This window comes from Tympanuchus pallidicinctus, unplaced genomic scaffold, assembly GCF_026119805.1.
Source record: "Tympanuchus pallidicinctus isolate F22 unplaced genomic scaffold, pur_lepc_1.0 scaffold11, whole genome shotgun sequence".
Lineage (NCBI taxonomy): Eukaryota > Metazoa > Chordata > Aves > Galliformes > Phasianidae > Tympanuchus > Tympanuchus pallidicinctus.
Window position 1 is genome coordinate 737,152 of NW_026294627.1, and position 17,057 is coordinate 754,208.

The following is a 17,057-nucleotide window of genomic DNA, read 5'->3' on the forward strand; positions in this document are numbered from 1 at the left end:
GTCCATGTGATTTAGGATTCATCCCAACAGTTCATTTATTCAACATTATGAGAAAGAGCTAATGACTTTGTAAAAAATGATCAGAACTCTTGTGCAGCCAGCAAGGAGTCAAGAAAAATAAATTTCCCTAGGTGTCTTTTTTAAACCTTTCTGGTGCCAGTGAGAGACTTGTCTCCTACTGTATTGCTGAGAGATGCCTCTGCATTCGAAGACGGAAGTAACTGATGCAGAGCAGCAGATGGAAGAGAAGAAAGATGTGGATGGGAGAGAAATCAACAGAAGTGAGTGCTTGGTCTCAGAAGTTATATTTTTATTATTTAGAGAGATCATGCAGATCATGCTATCATCTATTATTCCAACAGTGGGGCTGAAGGAGAAATAGTAAGCTATAATTTTATTGGGCTTCTGCGTAAAGCGGGTTTCACTTTCAAGTAGAGTGTGAATCTTCGTCAAAAACTCTATGCTGAATCAGCTTTCAGATCTCAAATTCAAATTTGAACTTCTGGTCAACCACACCTTGCTAGTTTATGGTTTGGCCAGCAAGAAGCAACTACAGCAAAAAGCAAACTGGTATTTTTTCAAGCATGAAAGGATCTTGAGGGGTCTATTCTTACTGAGCAGAGTTCATGGACGAAGACTTCAAAACAGAGGGAGAAGTTAAAAATAAATAAATAAATATAGGCCATATTATATACCACATAACTTCTGATTTCCAACCAGATCATCCTAACTACACATTTATTTCTCATCTTGGTACCATAACAATGAATAACAGAGCTTATGCCATGAGGTGTGCTAAAAGAAAGCAATAGTAGGCCATGTGGGTTCTTCCAGGCTTGAATTCAGTTTCATCTGAGTTTACCATGAGCTGGGCTTTTCCTTGCACACTGAATTGCCATCAAGTGGATCAATAATATGCTGCAAGTAGATGCAGTAGTACCATGTGTCTTGTAAGAATGAATGGGAAAGCAAGTCATAAACTTGCTACGAGACCCAATAAGGCTGCTACTGTCTCTAGACAGCTCTGGTGCCTCTGGCGCAGTTCCCAGCATCTTTTGAATGAGACGGTTTAAAAGTATAATACATCGTTTTGACAAAAAAAAAGCAAAAAAAAAGCATAAAACTAAAACCAGCAATGTGCAGACAAATGACACACAAGCGGACACTAAACAGCAGAGCTACGTGAGGGCTGTCCTACAGCTACTACCTCGGATCTAGGCCTTTTTGCCAAGTTGTTTTGCAGCTTTCCTCCTTTTGAACTCTGCAATTTCTTCCGAGGGTAACCCATGAGCTTTACACCTGCAGTGAACAGGTAGGCCATTAGAGAAAGAATCAGTTCAGTTTCATGTGCAATAAAGAACAGACCATACTGGTGACTATGTGAAAATGTGCCCTCTAGTGTGAAGAGAGGAAAAAATTGTTGGGCCCTCAACTTGACATATTGCAAAGAGTGAAGTTTAACTGATTTAATTTTAACTGTCCTGAAGTTGCTGAGACAGCACATTTTGTAATCTCTATAGCCAGGCACTTCCAAATTGCTCTTGACACATCCTAGACACCTCTCCCAGGCTGAGATGAATGACTTTGTTGATCAAGGATGTCAAATTAGATTTTGACTAGATGGATCTTTTAGACAATGTGAACCCTGTGGTAATTATTCTTTTATTCCTCTGATCCTCCCTTAGTTCTTCAAAAGGAAGAACAAAACCAAACTTCTATGAAGATCTTGTGGTCTGGTTTTTGGGTGGTTCCATGTGGAGCCAGGAGCTGGACTGGATGATCCTTAAGGGTCCCTTCCAACTCAGGATATTCTATTATTCTGTATTCTTTAATTTGTTTAGTGTAGTTCCACTCTCAGTGCCTTTTTCTCTTACATGGGGTGTTGGTTTCAACAATTCTTATCTCTCAAAGCTATGGACCTATTTCCAATTGGAATTTCTATATAACTGTCCCTTGAAACTGCCAGTTTTATCTGATAGCTTAGCACAGATTTTAACAGATTTCCTGGAGGGAAAAACGAATCAGTTTTCAACTCTTTCACCAGTTCTGTCTTATAAATTATTATCTCTGAATCATAGAATTGTTAAGGTTGGAAATACCACTAAGATCATCAAGTCCAACAATCACCAACCCATCACCACCATGCCCACTAAACCATATGTACAACCACGTTGTTCTTCCATATCTTACCTAAATTCTCAACTCCTACAATACCTTTCCTTCTCATAGAAACACTGACTCCTATTTATAAACCTTCCTGTGAGTGCCAGAGCCTTCAGGAATGAGTGCTGAAGACCAAAGGAAGACCAAAGAACATTTAATTCATATGAATTGAATGAGGAATAGATTCTTCTGGGAATATACAACTCAGGTGGGAATCATCCCAGTATCTGCAACAGAAATATTTCCACTGGAACAAAAAATATGGGGCTCTCTTCTGAGCCAGTGTAGGGAGATAGAAATTACTGAATGAGTGTATTTATCTCAAAGATGTCTTGCACAGGAAAGAAGAGTGGCACCTGGAAGTGCCCAAATCTCTACTTGATTCTAAAAACTGTGTAACTTGCAAAGCTAAGAAGGACATGGCTATGCCAGGGCTGGATAATTAGCTGAAGTACTACCAGCTGGTCCAAGAGGAGGAACACTTGGACTCCAGCCCCTTTATGCAAGCAGTGGCAAAATTCAGTCACACAGAGATAAGTGTGAGGAACTTATCCCTGAGATAACCCCACTGAACATCATCCACAGGGTGATGGAGGATGTTGTTGCCTGTCTCTTCACAACAGTGCAGCAGGTTGTGACCTACCAGCAGGCCAAGACCTGACCAGGGTCTTTGTGGTTCAAGCCCAATATCAGAATTTCTAATCTCTAACTCTAAATACTGTTTATATATATATCAAATAAACTTTTGCTTATGAATTGGACTTCACCCACAGAACAATAATAAGAAAGATCCAGTACAAACAACACTGATACATCTCCTGAACTTGCTAGTGTCTGAGCAACTGAAAACTGCTGATTCTGCATCCTCCATCCTAATCTCTTCCAATTCACCCTGTCTGAAATCATCTGTTATTTTTTCCAAGATCTTTCCTTCCTTCCACCTTGTTTCTGAAGCTAGCAGGAGAAAAGCTCATGTGAGGTTCTACACTCCAACTCCCTGGACAGGATCTTCCTGAAACACTGGCACAGTTGCTCAGAAAGATGTTAGATGCTCCATCCCTAGAAACATTCAAGGTCAGACTGGATGAGTCTCTGAGCATCCTGATTGAGCTGTAGGTGTCCCTGTTTGTTGCAACGGAGTTGAACCAGATGGCCTTTAGAGGTCTCTTGTAACTCAAATGATTCTACAACTGCATGATGTTCATAGACAGAGCATCACTGTGACTTGGCCATTCTACCATTCACTAACAACTATGCTCAAATAACCTCAAGACCTCAGTCATGAGTGAAGACATCTTATCTGTCTTCTTTTCTTATTCCCATCTCATACAAACTCTTGTACTGGAGCAAAACATGATCTACTGCCAGGTATCTTGGTCAACTCATTACATCTCAGCTCTGTGGTCCCGCTCCAACCAACCCCGGGGCCTATAACATGATTGATTCCCAGTGTTCTCAGTACTTATTCCTCTTGATATCTCTCAGCAATGTCATTCATAAAAGAAATCAGTTCTGATTTCATAAAAGAAATCAAAAACATCCTTCCAGCCTGCCTAAGGGAGAAGGAGAAACTACCAGGCACATTTCAGCAAAGTCAAGCCTAGGGCCAGTGCTGCAAGCTAGAATGTGGTGGACAAAGACAGGTAAGTAGCCCTCCTCTCAATCTATACAAATACCTGCAAAGGAAAGGGCAATGCACTGAATCACAATCAAAAGGCTGCTACCTAAATTTTCTTCATTTCTGAACACTTTGAGTTTCTTACAGCAATTCTCCAATATTCCAGAAGCCTCAGCTTGCTCCTAAAGAGCCTGTTTAAATAAATCAGCTGAAGCAACTACATTCCAAGTTACAGAGCCTTGTTCAAAGGGCGATGAGTGAGTCACTAACTTTCTTTACCTTTCCCTCTTTAAAACAATCAGAATTCAGATAGAAATTCTTCTTTCTCACCTGTTTATGGCTTAGCTGTGGCCAGAACATTCCTTTTTCTTCATTTTGCTGTTGTATTATTGGCAGTTTAGAAATAATCTTAAAAGTAAACATTGACTGTGAAGCAAATAAAAATAAAAATCTGTCCTGACATGGAGGTGATCAAGACTCTGAGCCAGAGTGTGCTTTGATTTCCCCAAATATCTTATATTCTATATAAAGTTTACTTATGAAATCTTGTGATACTGTTGTATAAGTCCAGCCATGTAAGGACAGGTTTTTGTTTTTTTTGTTTTGTTTTGTGGTTGTTTTTTTTTTTGCTGCTGCTGCTGCTTGCTCTACAGGCTCTTTATTTCAAGTTTAAATGTGTATTGGGTAAAAAACTTCAAGTGGGATCCTTGGGATTCCACTTGCCCCTCAAAGAGTTACATTGGCAGCAACAAGAAAGATTCCCCACTGATCCTCTCCTATCAGACTGCCTCCTTACAGACATGGAATGAGAGAGCTTTCTGTTGGGTAGAGCAAGAAGCAGTGTCGTCCTCAGGGATATCTTTTTCCTCACAAAAACCTGTTTCTCATTTGGTATTTGGAACTGGATTCTTTGAACATCCTCCACTGTTTCTCACTCATTTCATTTTCAATTAAATTATTGGTGTTTCCTCCAAGGCTGATCCTCACATATGGGAAAGTCCTGAAGCTGTCTCCAATTCCTGGCTGCATCTTCATGATGACTTGATTATCTTGAAGATCTTTTCCTAAGCAATTCTATGGTTCTATTCATTTTTTAGTGATTTCTCACTTCACATTGTGCCTAGCATTTATGATTATGTTGGACTGATTGCTCTATGGAATCTTCCACTCTTAACTTCTACATGATTTCATACAAGAACAGGGCTCTGTGTTTGATGACAGCAATGCAGAACTCTTGTGTGTCTTTCCCTAGGCAGTGTGTTGATGGTTAAAAACCCTTGAGAGGATTTATGGTCTGTATCCAAAATCTGAATCATATATCTATTTATTTTTCTCCTGTTGGCACTATTTAATTTATGATAGGATTAGAAAAGGAAAGCCCCCAAACAAAACTGCCTCCTGAGACAGAAGTTTCCAGCTGCTTGAAAGCACTGTGTTCAGAACCAAAGCACATAATTTCTGAAATTGGACTGTAGAAGTTGGAAAGTTAGAAGAGCCATCGTGTCACTCAACTCCCCGAAGCTGCAGATGGATGTGATCCTGTCTCGTTGTTGACTGTGGTTTGGTTGGTTGTTTGTTTTCTTCTTTTTTTTTTCTCTGAATTTCCAATGTTACTGAATATTTTCAGGTAGTAGATAGTTTTCAGTGCTTTGAAAATGCAGCAGGCACTGGCTTACATTTGGTAGATTTCTATAACCTCCCTTCTGCTGCTGGGGCAAGAGGAGTGCCTCACCAGTGCCGATAAACGTCTGTCCGTTCCAGAGCATCACAGCATGTCAGTTTCCAGTATCTCACCATCTTCGTGCTTTTTCTTTGGCTGCTCTTTAGCCCTGAGATTTACCTCCTGGTGTACCCTCAAAGAAACCTCCCAGCTTTCCTTCAAGCCTAACTGACATCTCCAAAAAATATCAAGGGCACAGTTAGACTGATGCTTAATTGTTCAGCGTGCTTGTTTAGTCTATCTTGCTGTCTCTGTACACTTTCTCTATGCCCAACCCAATCTACTATTGTTTCCTGCAGTAAGGTATAAGACTTCTGCAAAGAGCCTTTTTCTTGGTCTCGCACAATGGAGCCCCAGTCTACAAGATCCTGAGACAAAGCAATACAAATCCTAATGAGCTGCCAGGAAACAGGGGAAATAACATCCATCACAAGGTACATCTATCAGGGAAGCTGTAGAAATTTGGGAAAGGACCAAGGAGCCTATTTCACTGCCTGCACTGTTTTTCGGAGGGAGGTTAAACCTCAAATAGAAAACTCTTTGGAGTAGGAGGCAGCACTACAGTCTGGATATTAAACCTTCATTTTCCCTATGTCCCTGTGTCATGGGACACTGATGAACATCATCAGGTTGATGAACATCAACCCATTTCCCATACAAACAGTATGTGAATGGATTTCTTACTTAACTTCCAGTAAGCTTTTTATCTGAAAACAGATATACAGACCCTCTGTAGCTCGACATAAGGTTGATTTTACGAATTGCCTTTTAGTTCATTTGATTTTGTGCATGGGTGGAAGCATATTAGGAACTTTAGTGGAACTGACTTTCTTCATAATTAAAATGCATTGTACCCAATATGAGCAATATCACCTGCACCACCTGGCTTTTAAGAGTTATGTGTGTTTATCTGAACCTCTTTACACAACTGCAAATATATTAAGGCCTAGTGCTGACAATGGAATTCAGTGATGATGTTCCAATTAATGCCTCCACAAGACTGTAATTGGGATTAAACAGAGAGGTTGGTGAATATCAATTAAATTCAAATTATGTAGATGCAGTAATGGTTCCTTTGTTAATCATTTGGCTATGGACTGAGGTTTATTGCTAGACAGACAGATATATTCTCTCAGTGATTTCAACAATACCAGAAGGAATTGTTTTCACAGTATTTTATGGGACTATTAGTATTAAACAAGTCACGTAATTAAATCTCCTCCCACATTTTTACATGTGTTGAAGTTTGGCTTCTAATCTGTGCTATATGCAGGCTCACCTATGCAAGCACAGGATCATTTTCCAGACCTAAGCATGCCAAGATTACAAGCACACTGATAGTTTAAAGTAGAATAATGAAGCTTGATTGATCCCTAGAGATCTATGAACAGCACATGAGCTACCTGACCGCAGATCTGCTCATGACTGCCTACCAGAGCTAGAAAATTGGCTTCACAAGAAATATATCAAGAAATCTTCCTGCCAAGGACTGGGCTTTCAGCTCTATTTGGTTGATGAGTTTTATATCATAGGATATAAAGTCAGCACTTTCTTGATGTTACACTGCAACGTAGGCCTGAAATAGCCTGCATTTCACACAGTATTTTAATGGACAAAAATCATGGATTTATGTCAGAAAGAAGCACTAAGATACTGTGAGTGAAACCAAGTTGCTCAAGCTGCCCAGCTTCATATGATAATTCATGGGGTAAGACACAGATCCACCCATTTTTATAAAGACAAAATCAATCTTCCTAGGATTACTTTGAGCCTTTTCTCCACACAGCTCTTCCATCCCAAACATTTGAATCTTAAATCCATGCCCCCCAGACTTGTCCTTCCATAGTGTAGACATGAGACCAAACCTAATTTATTTACCTTCTCTTAGTAAGTACAAACTCTCAGCAAGACCCCCACAATTGTCTGTCTGACAAAGTTTGGGCCATTCAAGTTGTAAAATAAAGCATGAGCCACAGGCAGTTGACATTTTTATCTCTTAACTGACTGGGGAAAGCACACATCAGCAGTAAAGATAATCCAGTTGACATATGGGAAAGTGTGAAGCCATATAGCTCAATTTAATTTTGTTTTGTGAAATTCCTCAGAGCATACAATGCGTGAAATGCCCTCATCCAGCCTTGTGGGCACTCATTAGTTTTCAGAGCAGTAGACACAAGGAATTAAGGACAAGTTCAAGCAAAATATCTCTCCAGGGTGCCAAGCAGATTACATTAAAAAAGACATTACAGGCTCATTTGGGTAAAGAGATTTTCCTAGTCCAGGGGCTGAAGATTTACACTGGTGCAAATCCCCTTTCCTTGTTGTTCAGTATTTCACGACCTGTGGTGGTCTAAGACAAGAGTTCAGACAGAAGGCCAAAACTATGAGTTGAAAGTCTGCCAGGCACCTCTCAAAGGAGCATTCCTTGCTTTTGTGAGCCATGGTGACGAATGAAGTGATGAAGAATGCATTCCTTACTCTTATGAACAGAAGGAGAAAACCTGCTGATCCCAGTAGTTATGAAGGACCAGGTTGTACAAAACCTCATGGAAAGGAAAGATCTAAACAGAAAAGGAGTTATTTCAGGATAAGCGTAAAGATGAATTGAAGAGGAAGAAGAAGATTCCTTCTCAAAAGCCTACAGATGAGGAAATTCAGGAAAATACTCAAGCAGTGGCTTGAAACCACCATACTGACCAAGACACAGCTGTAACAGAAGAATAACAATCAGCCTCTAATAAATCGGCATAAAAATTGAATCTCAAGGCAAGGCTGGAAAAACAGGACACCATGTCTGAACCTTGGCTGATAATAGCACTGCCTGTGCACGAGGCAGTTCTAGTGTACTTGCTTTTCTTCTTCAGGACCCAGCTTTCGTTTTGAACCCTTAAATTCATTTAAGGACAGGTTCGGTTTCATTTAACTTTGATTTTCCCTCTGATTACTTTTATATTCATTCAACTACTATGGAGACAGAAATAGTGCAAAAGAACAGCGAAGATCAGAGCATAAGGATGCTCAAGCTCCCTTGATCTTGGGCGTGTAGGACAATTTTTTTTCCTCATCATATTGCCCCCATCCTCAACCACCCAGACCTGATGTATTTCTCATTTAAAATCTGTACTTAAAAACAGCTCTAATCTGCATAAATCTGACCAAATACAGGCAGATATTACCAGATAACTTTTAGAGGGCTGTCAACAGTCAACAGAGGCCTGACAATTGACTTTGAGATGGTAAAACCCAGATGAGAAGATTTAGTACTCCCTTGGTAGCGTAGAGAGACAATTCACCTTAGCAATCTGGCTAATCTCCTCCAAGTTTTGTATTTCTCATGAAAAATGCATCAAGGATATCAGCACACATTAATCAACAGCCCATTTCCATCAAATATTAACAATAAAATGCTTCCAAGTATAAGAAACGTGCATCTCTCACACTTAGCTTCCAGTCACCTACTGTCTTCCAACCTGATACTCAAATACCTTAAAAGATATGACCCAAAATACAATTAATTTCATGTTATCCCTAGAAAACTCTGCGAGCACTTTGTACACATGTCCTGAATGCAACTGTCCAGCAGCTAAACGTTATCTGAAAAGTGAGATAAATACCCTTTCAATTTTACAAAGAGGAAATGAGACAAAACTTAGAAAAAGATTACTCAAGAGATGTTAGAATTGAAATAAAAACATACACTGCTTGGTGTCAGACACTGCAGGACCTCCTTACAGACAATGACCATCTTTCAAATACAATTTACCATATTCCAATGTAGATGTTCAAGCAGGCCAGTCTACTTACACCCTGTTAGCATGTATTAAAGAGAATCAAGCTTGAGTAACTCCAGTGTGGGTGATTATGCTGTTCTAGTCAAATAAATCATATTCCCAGTTTTCCACAACATCATTTCCAGGCATTCAGCATATGACAGCTGAGCAGGGACATTCAATCTGCGAAGTCAGGTATTGTAGAACTTCAAAATGGCTGAATGAGTTATACTGATCCCCTCTTGTATGGAGGCAACATCATTAAGTCTTTAATTGCATAATGCTGATATAACTCTAAAACAAAGTATCTTCTTATGGTTTGGTTGAAATGAGCAGTGCTGCAGGGAATAAATGTGTTTGTAATGAAGCTAGTGTTTTCTGGAGGAGTTTGATGGAATGAGAAAAATCTGAGTGTCACACACATAGACACTGGTTAGGAGGGATATTCGGGAAGGAATTGCCTGGTTATCCACTTCTCATGGTCTAACAGGGTAAAAGTAACAAGTTCTCATGAGACTTTCTGGGAACTGTGATTCAGGAGAAGTATTGAAGCACCTGCACCACTCCTGAATCCCAGTGCTATGCCTGAGAATGTGTACATCGCCAAGGACAAAGGATGCAAAAACATTGCAAACAGATACCAAAGACATTTATTCCAGCAGTGAGCTCCAACAGTGACCTTGTCATGAATATATTGGATAGTGATTAAGTCACACTCACCCTGGCTTTATTTCAGGAGGTTTAGGTAAGGGCTTCAGAAATCCTCTTTTCCCAACCAGCCAATATGTGTCTTCTACACCTTTACCCTAAAATAAAAACAAAAGTCCAGATAAAGAACATTTTTTGGACCACCCTCTGTTCAATACACTCTGAGGGATATATCCAGAGACGGAGAATGGCTGGAAGTCTTTTGCTCTCTTTTGCAATGACTCAAAGAGAATTTTAGTTTCACTGCCTTTAAAAAAACAGACCTTGTTCAAACTGCCATGTACAAATGACCTTCTCTAATCAGGGTCATTGAAACTACACAGTTTAATAGAAATGAGGATATCTGATCATCTTATTTTGCAGCACTGGCATCAATAATAGAAAGATTTTACAACTGCTTGCGGGCTGAATATCAGAACAATCAATTCCTTTCCTACATCAATAATTTAGCTTTTAAAGTGAGATGCATCTGATATAATCCAGCCACATATACCAGAGCCAACCATCCCTGTCTGCAGCCAGTGCTGGAAAACAAACACTTCTAGGGCGATATTTATCTTCACAAAAACTGGACACTGAAAGTAAGTCAGGTTGATAATTTCCTGAAATGCCATTTTATCATCACTGACTATGCAAAGGCTTCTTTCTATTAACTAAACCTGGAGTGATTACCTCAGATATCTCACTGCAGCCATATGAACTTGGGTGACAAAATACTTCTTTGATACAAAAGATTGTTGGGAGATCTGGGAACGTAATCATACGTCCTGCTGCAGATGTTTAAGGTAAGCAGAACTGCTTCTTTCTAGTTTATAAGAAGATAAGTGATGTTTTATTTAGTTGTGTGGTATTTTGTGATGCATTATTTTGTTTGGTTTAGGCACTGTGAAAATCAGCAGCTTCTGTCAAGGCTGAATTAAATAGAGTCCTAGAAACTGGAAGAATTTCTGGCTGAAAAGTAGTTAAATTTTGAATGATAAAAGATATTATTGTGATATCAAAATCCTCCTTTCATACGGTAAGTGGCTGATCAATGGAGTAAGGTATGCACTTTGTCCCATATGGGTAAGCTGAGTATACAAATTCATACAAATATTTGTAAACCTGCAAAGCATGGATGCAAGTCACCAGGTAACCTTTAGTCATCATGAGAAAAATGACAGCACTCAGATTAGATTTAAATGTCCTGAGTTGTTCTGCATGTCCACCTTGGAAGGGTGCTGCACTGGTATCTACAGTTCTTGTTGATGAAAGAGAGCTGAAGTGAAGGCACATACAGACATTGACTTTAGAACAAATAAGTCTTCATATGAGTCTTTTCCACAAATTCCTTACAATTTTGTGAGTCTCTTGTCATTATATATTGCCTTCCCCCCTCCCCAAAAAATAAAATTCAGTTTTTGAATCACGGATTGTTTTAAAACACATTTCCCTCTTCTCTTCCCCACGGCATTTATCAAGCTAAGCTCTTTCTGAATAAGGAATGCAGTGGCCTCATACTGTGTGCATTCTTCCTTCTTTCTGTCACTATTTTACACTCTTCTGACAACCACTGGAAGACAGCTAAATTCTACTCAGGACTTTATTCTTCTGTGGTATCCTCCCTGAGCAAGAGCAATCCTATTGCAGAGAGTGGGTCTTTGTTATGTGTATGTTATGACTCAAGGACAATGCTAAGGTGAGAAAGAGGGAAAGAGGGTGACTGCACTTGACTGAATATTCAGAGTTTGATGTCATGCAGAGGCTCTGTGTGGCACTAGCTGGAAGGGGTATGAATTTTGGTATTTGATATATGGTTTAAATAAACTCATAAACTTCAGAAACAAACAAAAACAAAACAAACAAAAAAATAGCTTTGGAAAAACCTTTTGCCTTTCCATTCACCCTCTACACCAGGAATCCACTCATGGTAGAGGATTTCAGATGGCAGTAGCATTGTTCAGTGCTTTCCTTTTTGTTACTAAATGTTTCAACAACTTTATCTCCTGATTTATAGCATAAATGGATACAGATCATTCATCTGTTTGCTTGAAATTTTCCACAGTCCTTCAAGAATGACCTCATGTATTGAACCAACTGGTGGGGATCGTTTAGGAAGGATTGTGAGGAAGTGATGGATGAAGGCCAAAGAAGAACATAATATGAAAATTCCTTAAGCAAGAAAATTCCCTCATGAAGCATTTCACACAGACCAGGCCTTCTTACCTTCAGTTCTGTTTTTCCCCTAGGAACGATTTCGTAGCCTTCATTTAGAGACCGAAGTGTATCCACCGTACTTTGGCTGACATGAATTCTGTAAGCTGAGAATGGAAAGCAAAACAGCTGGCTCACTACACTGCATACACACTGTGAATCCCCACTACTTTGTATTGGCAAGGAAAACTTCTCCAGGGCTTGTTGGTGTGCTGTAGTTTTGTGGGGTAGAGTACAATGGTGATGGATTGGATCCCTCCAGGTAAGGTTGTAACAAGTACAGGGTGAGAGGAGACCTAGACTGGGGACTTCTTTGAGAAGGATAACAAACACAGTAAGCATAGGAAGCCTTGCTCCTCATAAAGATGAGAAGTGCCATTACAGCAAAATTGCTGGCTGGAATGAAAAATGTCATTATTAATATCTTTTGCCACAATGCAAAACTAGGCAGCAAGAAAGAAAAGAAAAATAATTGACTGAAGTTCTGTTCCAGGCAGCCAGCATCATTTGAAAAACAGGTGTTGGGATTAGGAGCAGAGAGGTGGGGTTTGCAATGAGACAGAGCGATAATGCGGCTGTACACGTAGATCCATCTGCATTTTTCAGTAATTGATTCCACCCAGAGCTGCTGTTAACATTTTAAAAACGAAAATGGCAAAGGCAGAGATCTTTATCAAATTCCCATCTCCACAGTTTGTTTTGCAGCCACTGCTGGAACTCACTGAAATTTGTTGCTGTGCTATTGATGTTAACAAGCCAGGAAATATTTCAAAACTACTTTCCCCAAAACAGTTTAATTGTTGTTGATGTTTTTAAGATTTTTTTTTTTTTTCCAGTGTCTCAATCCCATTCTGTTTCCCCTATAAAAAATGTAGGGGCAAGCCAGTTAATTATTTTTTTTCAGAACTATTAGAAAAAAGGAATATCAGTTTAAAGGAACTGATGCAGAGGAACACTGCACTGCTTCTTGCTTCAATCAGTGCAGCAGTAAGCTACAGTCTACCTATCAGTGTGTATCTGTATAGGTTTCTATTAGTGTACAAAGGTCATCTTGTATCTCCAGTGTTCGCAGTTTCCAGTCTTAGTGGGACTTCACATTTCTAAGGTTCTAAACCTTGAAAATCTTCATGTTTAAGTTTAATTTAATTGTTAGTCTTGATTAGTGTAGTTGCCATCACTGGAATTAGAAATGCGATAGTTATATGACAGAAGAAGAAAATTTGTAATGTTACATGCATATTACAAAGTAATTTCATCATGACAGTTCCTCAAGATTTCAGTATTAAATATCACAGATTCCCTGTTGTTTGTGAAGTAGATATATAAGCCAATCTATTAGAACTGTTGAAAATACCAAGAGAGAGACCAGAGAAGAGCAAAGGTTAAAAATACACAAGATATATTGCCTTTGGAAATCGACTTGTACTGATGGACTGAAAATCAAAAGTGAATTCGAAACTGTTCCTGGGCTCTGAGCATGCTCTCCACTGTATCATCCACAGCTCACCATGGCTTACAGATCTATGCTTCAGTCAAGGACACAGCAGAGAGCAAATCTATTTATGCATACGACTGAAATGCAGATAAATGCTCCTCTCCTATCGCCCCTTTTCCATGCCTTCATCTATGGGACAATAAGAAACAGCTGTCATGTAGCATTGCATTATTGGCTGCAGCCATTGGCTCTAGGAGTGAAGACTTGGCTTCTATAACTTGAAGCCATTGGAAAACTAAGGTAAGAACTTAAAGGGAAAATAGCATTAATATCAACTCATCAAGAAAGACATCAAGAATACTCAAAGGAGAAGGGAATCTTAAGGATTGTTCACAGAGTTTCTACTGCTGATAAAATGAAGCTCTCACAAAACACACCAGTAAACCCCCCGAGTTTCAGGGCAGCATTATCTGTGGTCTATTGTTCTCTCTATCATGACAGAATCATAGATTCATAGGATATCTCAAGCTGGAAGGGACTTACAAGGATAATCGAGCCCAACTCTTGGCTCCATGTAGGATCATCCAAAACTCAAATCTTATTCCTGACAGCACTGTCCAACTGCTTCTTGAACTCAAACATCTTGGTGCCATGACCACTGCCCTGAGGAAAGCAGTGCCCACATTTTCTTCCCCATTTGCCTTACACTAGCCATGGCAGGTAGGTGCATTATCATACTGTACAAGAACAGCTCTGAATTAAGAGTCCTCCGCAGTCTGAAATCAAGATACAACTCCATGCAGGAGAAATCTAAAGCAAGACTCATATTCACTTCAGCTGACGGCTGACAGCTACAATGCAGAATGTGAATCACATTGGTTACTGGACCAGGCTAAACATTCTTTCGAGATTTTGCAGGGAAAAGAAGAGCAAAACTAAATGATCTCTTTGTCTTAAATATTGGCCTCCGAAGGCTTCAGGCTGCTTTTGTCTTTGGACTTGCCCTTTTCTTGAGAGCTGATTCAGTTACAATGCCTATAATTAAGATGAACATTTCTTCATATCCTTTGAGAAGGAGGTTGTAATGAAGTGGGGATCTGCCTCTTCTCACAGATAAGTAGTGACAGGACAAGAGATAATGGCCTCAAGTTGCATCAGAGAAGGTTCAGCTTGGACATTTGGAAAAATCTATTCTAAGAAAGAGTGGTCAGGCATTCGAACAGGCTGCCCAGGGAAGTATTGGAGTTACTGTTTCTGGAGGTGTTCCAGAGCCTTGAAGACGTGGCTCTGAGGGACACGGTTTAGTGGGCTTGGTGGGGATGGGTAGGGGTTGGACTTGATCTTGGTGGTCCTTTCCAACCTTAGTTATTCTATGATTCTATGATTCTAAATCTGTCAGTAATCCATTCCAGGAACTGCTTCAAGTACTCACGCAGACCCGTGGACTCCATTCGTGATGCTGTGTTCACTGTGTCTCCAAAGAGGCAGTACCGGGGCATGGTCAGGCCAACCACACCTGCCACACAGGGCCCTGAAAAGCACAACATCTGTATAAGCCAAAGTTATATATCCGTATATTCACAAAGTTCTCTGATACACAAATCTCATCTTTGACATCCAAAAGCCAAATGGGAACACAGGTGTTAAACTTGTTCAGGTGGTGGAATCATCATCTCTGGAGGTGTTCAAGACAAGGGTGGATGTCACAGTGAGTGACATGGTTTAGAGGTATGGTGGTGATGGGCTGATGATTGGACTAGATCTCAGTGGTCCTTCCAGCCTTAACAATTCTATGGTCAGGCCTACTACATCTCCTAGGACAAGGCTTTGAAAACACATCACCTATACAACCCAACCACTGCCTATACAAACCACGAGGCTCACAGACAAGAAAATTTCATCTTCTCATCTGGTATCCAGAAACTACTTGGGAATGCAAGAGAAGGATTTTTAAATATGTCTCTGGCCTTCATGCTTGGTAGAAGTAGTCAAAATTCACACATTTCTCTAAATTAGGCATTGGCCAAAAAAGGTCTTTGGTGTCCCAGTTCACTGTCATCTGGGAGAAATTCAGAGTTCACTGAAGCTCAAGGACTACTGAAATCTCATTTTAAAAAGTTTTCTTCGACCTACTTTTCCCTCTAAAAAAGCTGAAGTTGAGATCCTGTGTCATAGATTCATAGAATGGAATCATACTATTTTTTGAGTTGGAAGGGACCTTTATAGCCATCTGGTCCAACTGGTCCCCACAGTGAACAGGAACACCCACAGCTCCATCAGGTGCTCAAAGCCTGGTCCAGCCTCTCCTTCAATGTCTCCAAGGACAGGACATCCACCATCTCTCTGTGCAATCTGTTCTAGTGCTTCATCATCCTTATGGAGAAAATCTTTTTCCTTATATCCAGTCTAAACCACCTCTCTTTTAGTATGAAACCCTTTCCCCTTGTTCTGTCACAACAGATGCTGCTAAAGAAACTGTCCCCTTCTTTCTTTTCGGCCCTTTTTAGATACCAAAAGGCTTTTCTGAGTTTTCTGTGGAGCCTCTTCTTCTCCAAACTGACCAGAGTTAGCTCTCTGGGACACATCCCAGTGAAGCAAGATTGAGAATCAGCTTTAGAAGTCAAGAGATGCTGGCAGCACACTGGACCACCCTGTGTCCCCTCCTTGGAAAGGAAGACATCATTAGCTTTCCTGTCTAGCCAAAAGCTGTTTATTTTTCCTCAGTCTCATCCCAAAGACAAGATCCACTCCCTTCCAAAGTAGCTCCTAAAGAGCTGGTGCCAAGTTCTCGGGGAGAAATATGCATGTAGGATTCACTTGAACACGCATACACACAGAGCTAAAATGTGACAGCCAAGCAGCACGGATGTATGTCATATGGGGCACTTGGATCAGCTAGTGTTTGGACTGGGCTCTGAAGGATGGGTTGCTAAATTTCATCACCCACGTACTAAAATATCAAGGTTGCAAAATAAATATTTTTAAAAAAGTTAAAAAACAAAAAGTTTAAAAAACTAAAGTCTCAGCAGTCTCAGTAGATATGGAACATTCTGCAGAGAAAAGACAAGCATTTGTGCATTCTCCATTGAATGCATTTATGGCACATATTTTCATGAGGCTCTGCCTGCCTTTTAATTTTCATTATTTTTCTGGGTTAAGATGTCTCAAAACTTCAAGGAAATATTTGTGATCTGCAATTCTGAAATATTTTGCCATGCAAGTTTATAAGAATTGTCAACACAGAACATCATCAGCAATATTTAAAGATACACTAAATACGAAGTTTTTCATAATACAAAATTTTTTGAGTTTAGTTGGGTTCAAGCTCTTCAGGAGAGAATCAGAGGAGTTGGACCTATCGTGTTCACCAGATCTCCACTGACCACAGGGCAAGAGTTGACCTCCTAACACTCTTGGAAACACCTCCACATGGATGTCTAAATTTAAGTT

General features: G+C 39.9%; 1 protein-coding gene across 1 annotated transcript in view; it reads right to left on the reverse strand.

Annotated features, from left to right (window-relative positions):
• Nucleotides 1-1,214: 1,214 nt before the first annotated feature.
• Nucleotides 1,215-17,057, reverse strand: part of GUCY2F (guanylate cyclase 2F, retinal) — a 40,435-nt gene continuing 24,592 nt past the window's right edge. The window contains exons 15-18 of the mRNA XM_052671391.1: nucleotides 15,040-15,138; nucleotides 12,185-12,279; nucleotides 9,992-10,077; nucleotides 1,215-1,299 (exon numbers count right to left, since the gene is read on the reverse strand). Of these exons, the coding sequence (XP_052527351.1) occupies nucleotides 1,215-1,299; nucleotides 9,992-10,077; nucleotides 12,185-12,279; nucleotides 15,040-15,138 (365 nt within the window). The remainder of the gene's footprint in view (nucleotides 1,300-9,991; nucleotides 10,078-12,184; nucleotides 12,280-15,039; nucleotides 15,139-17,057) is intronic.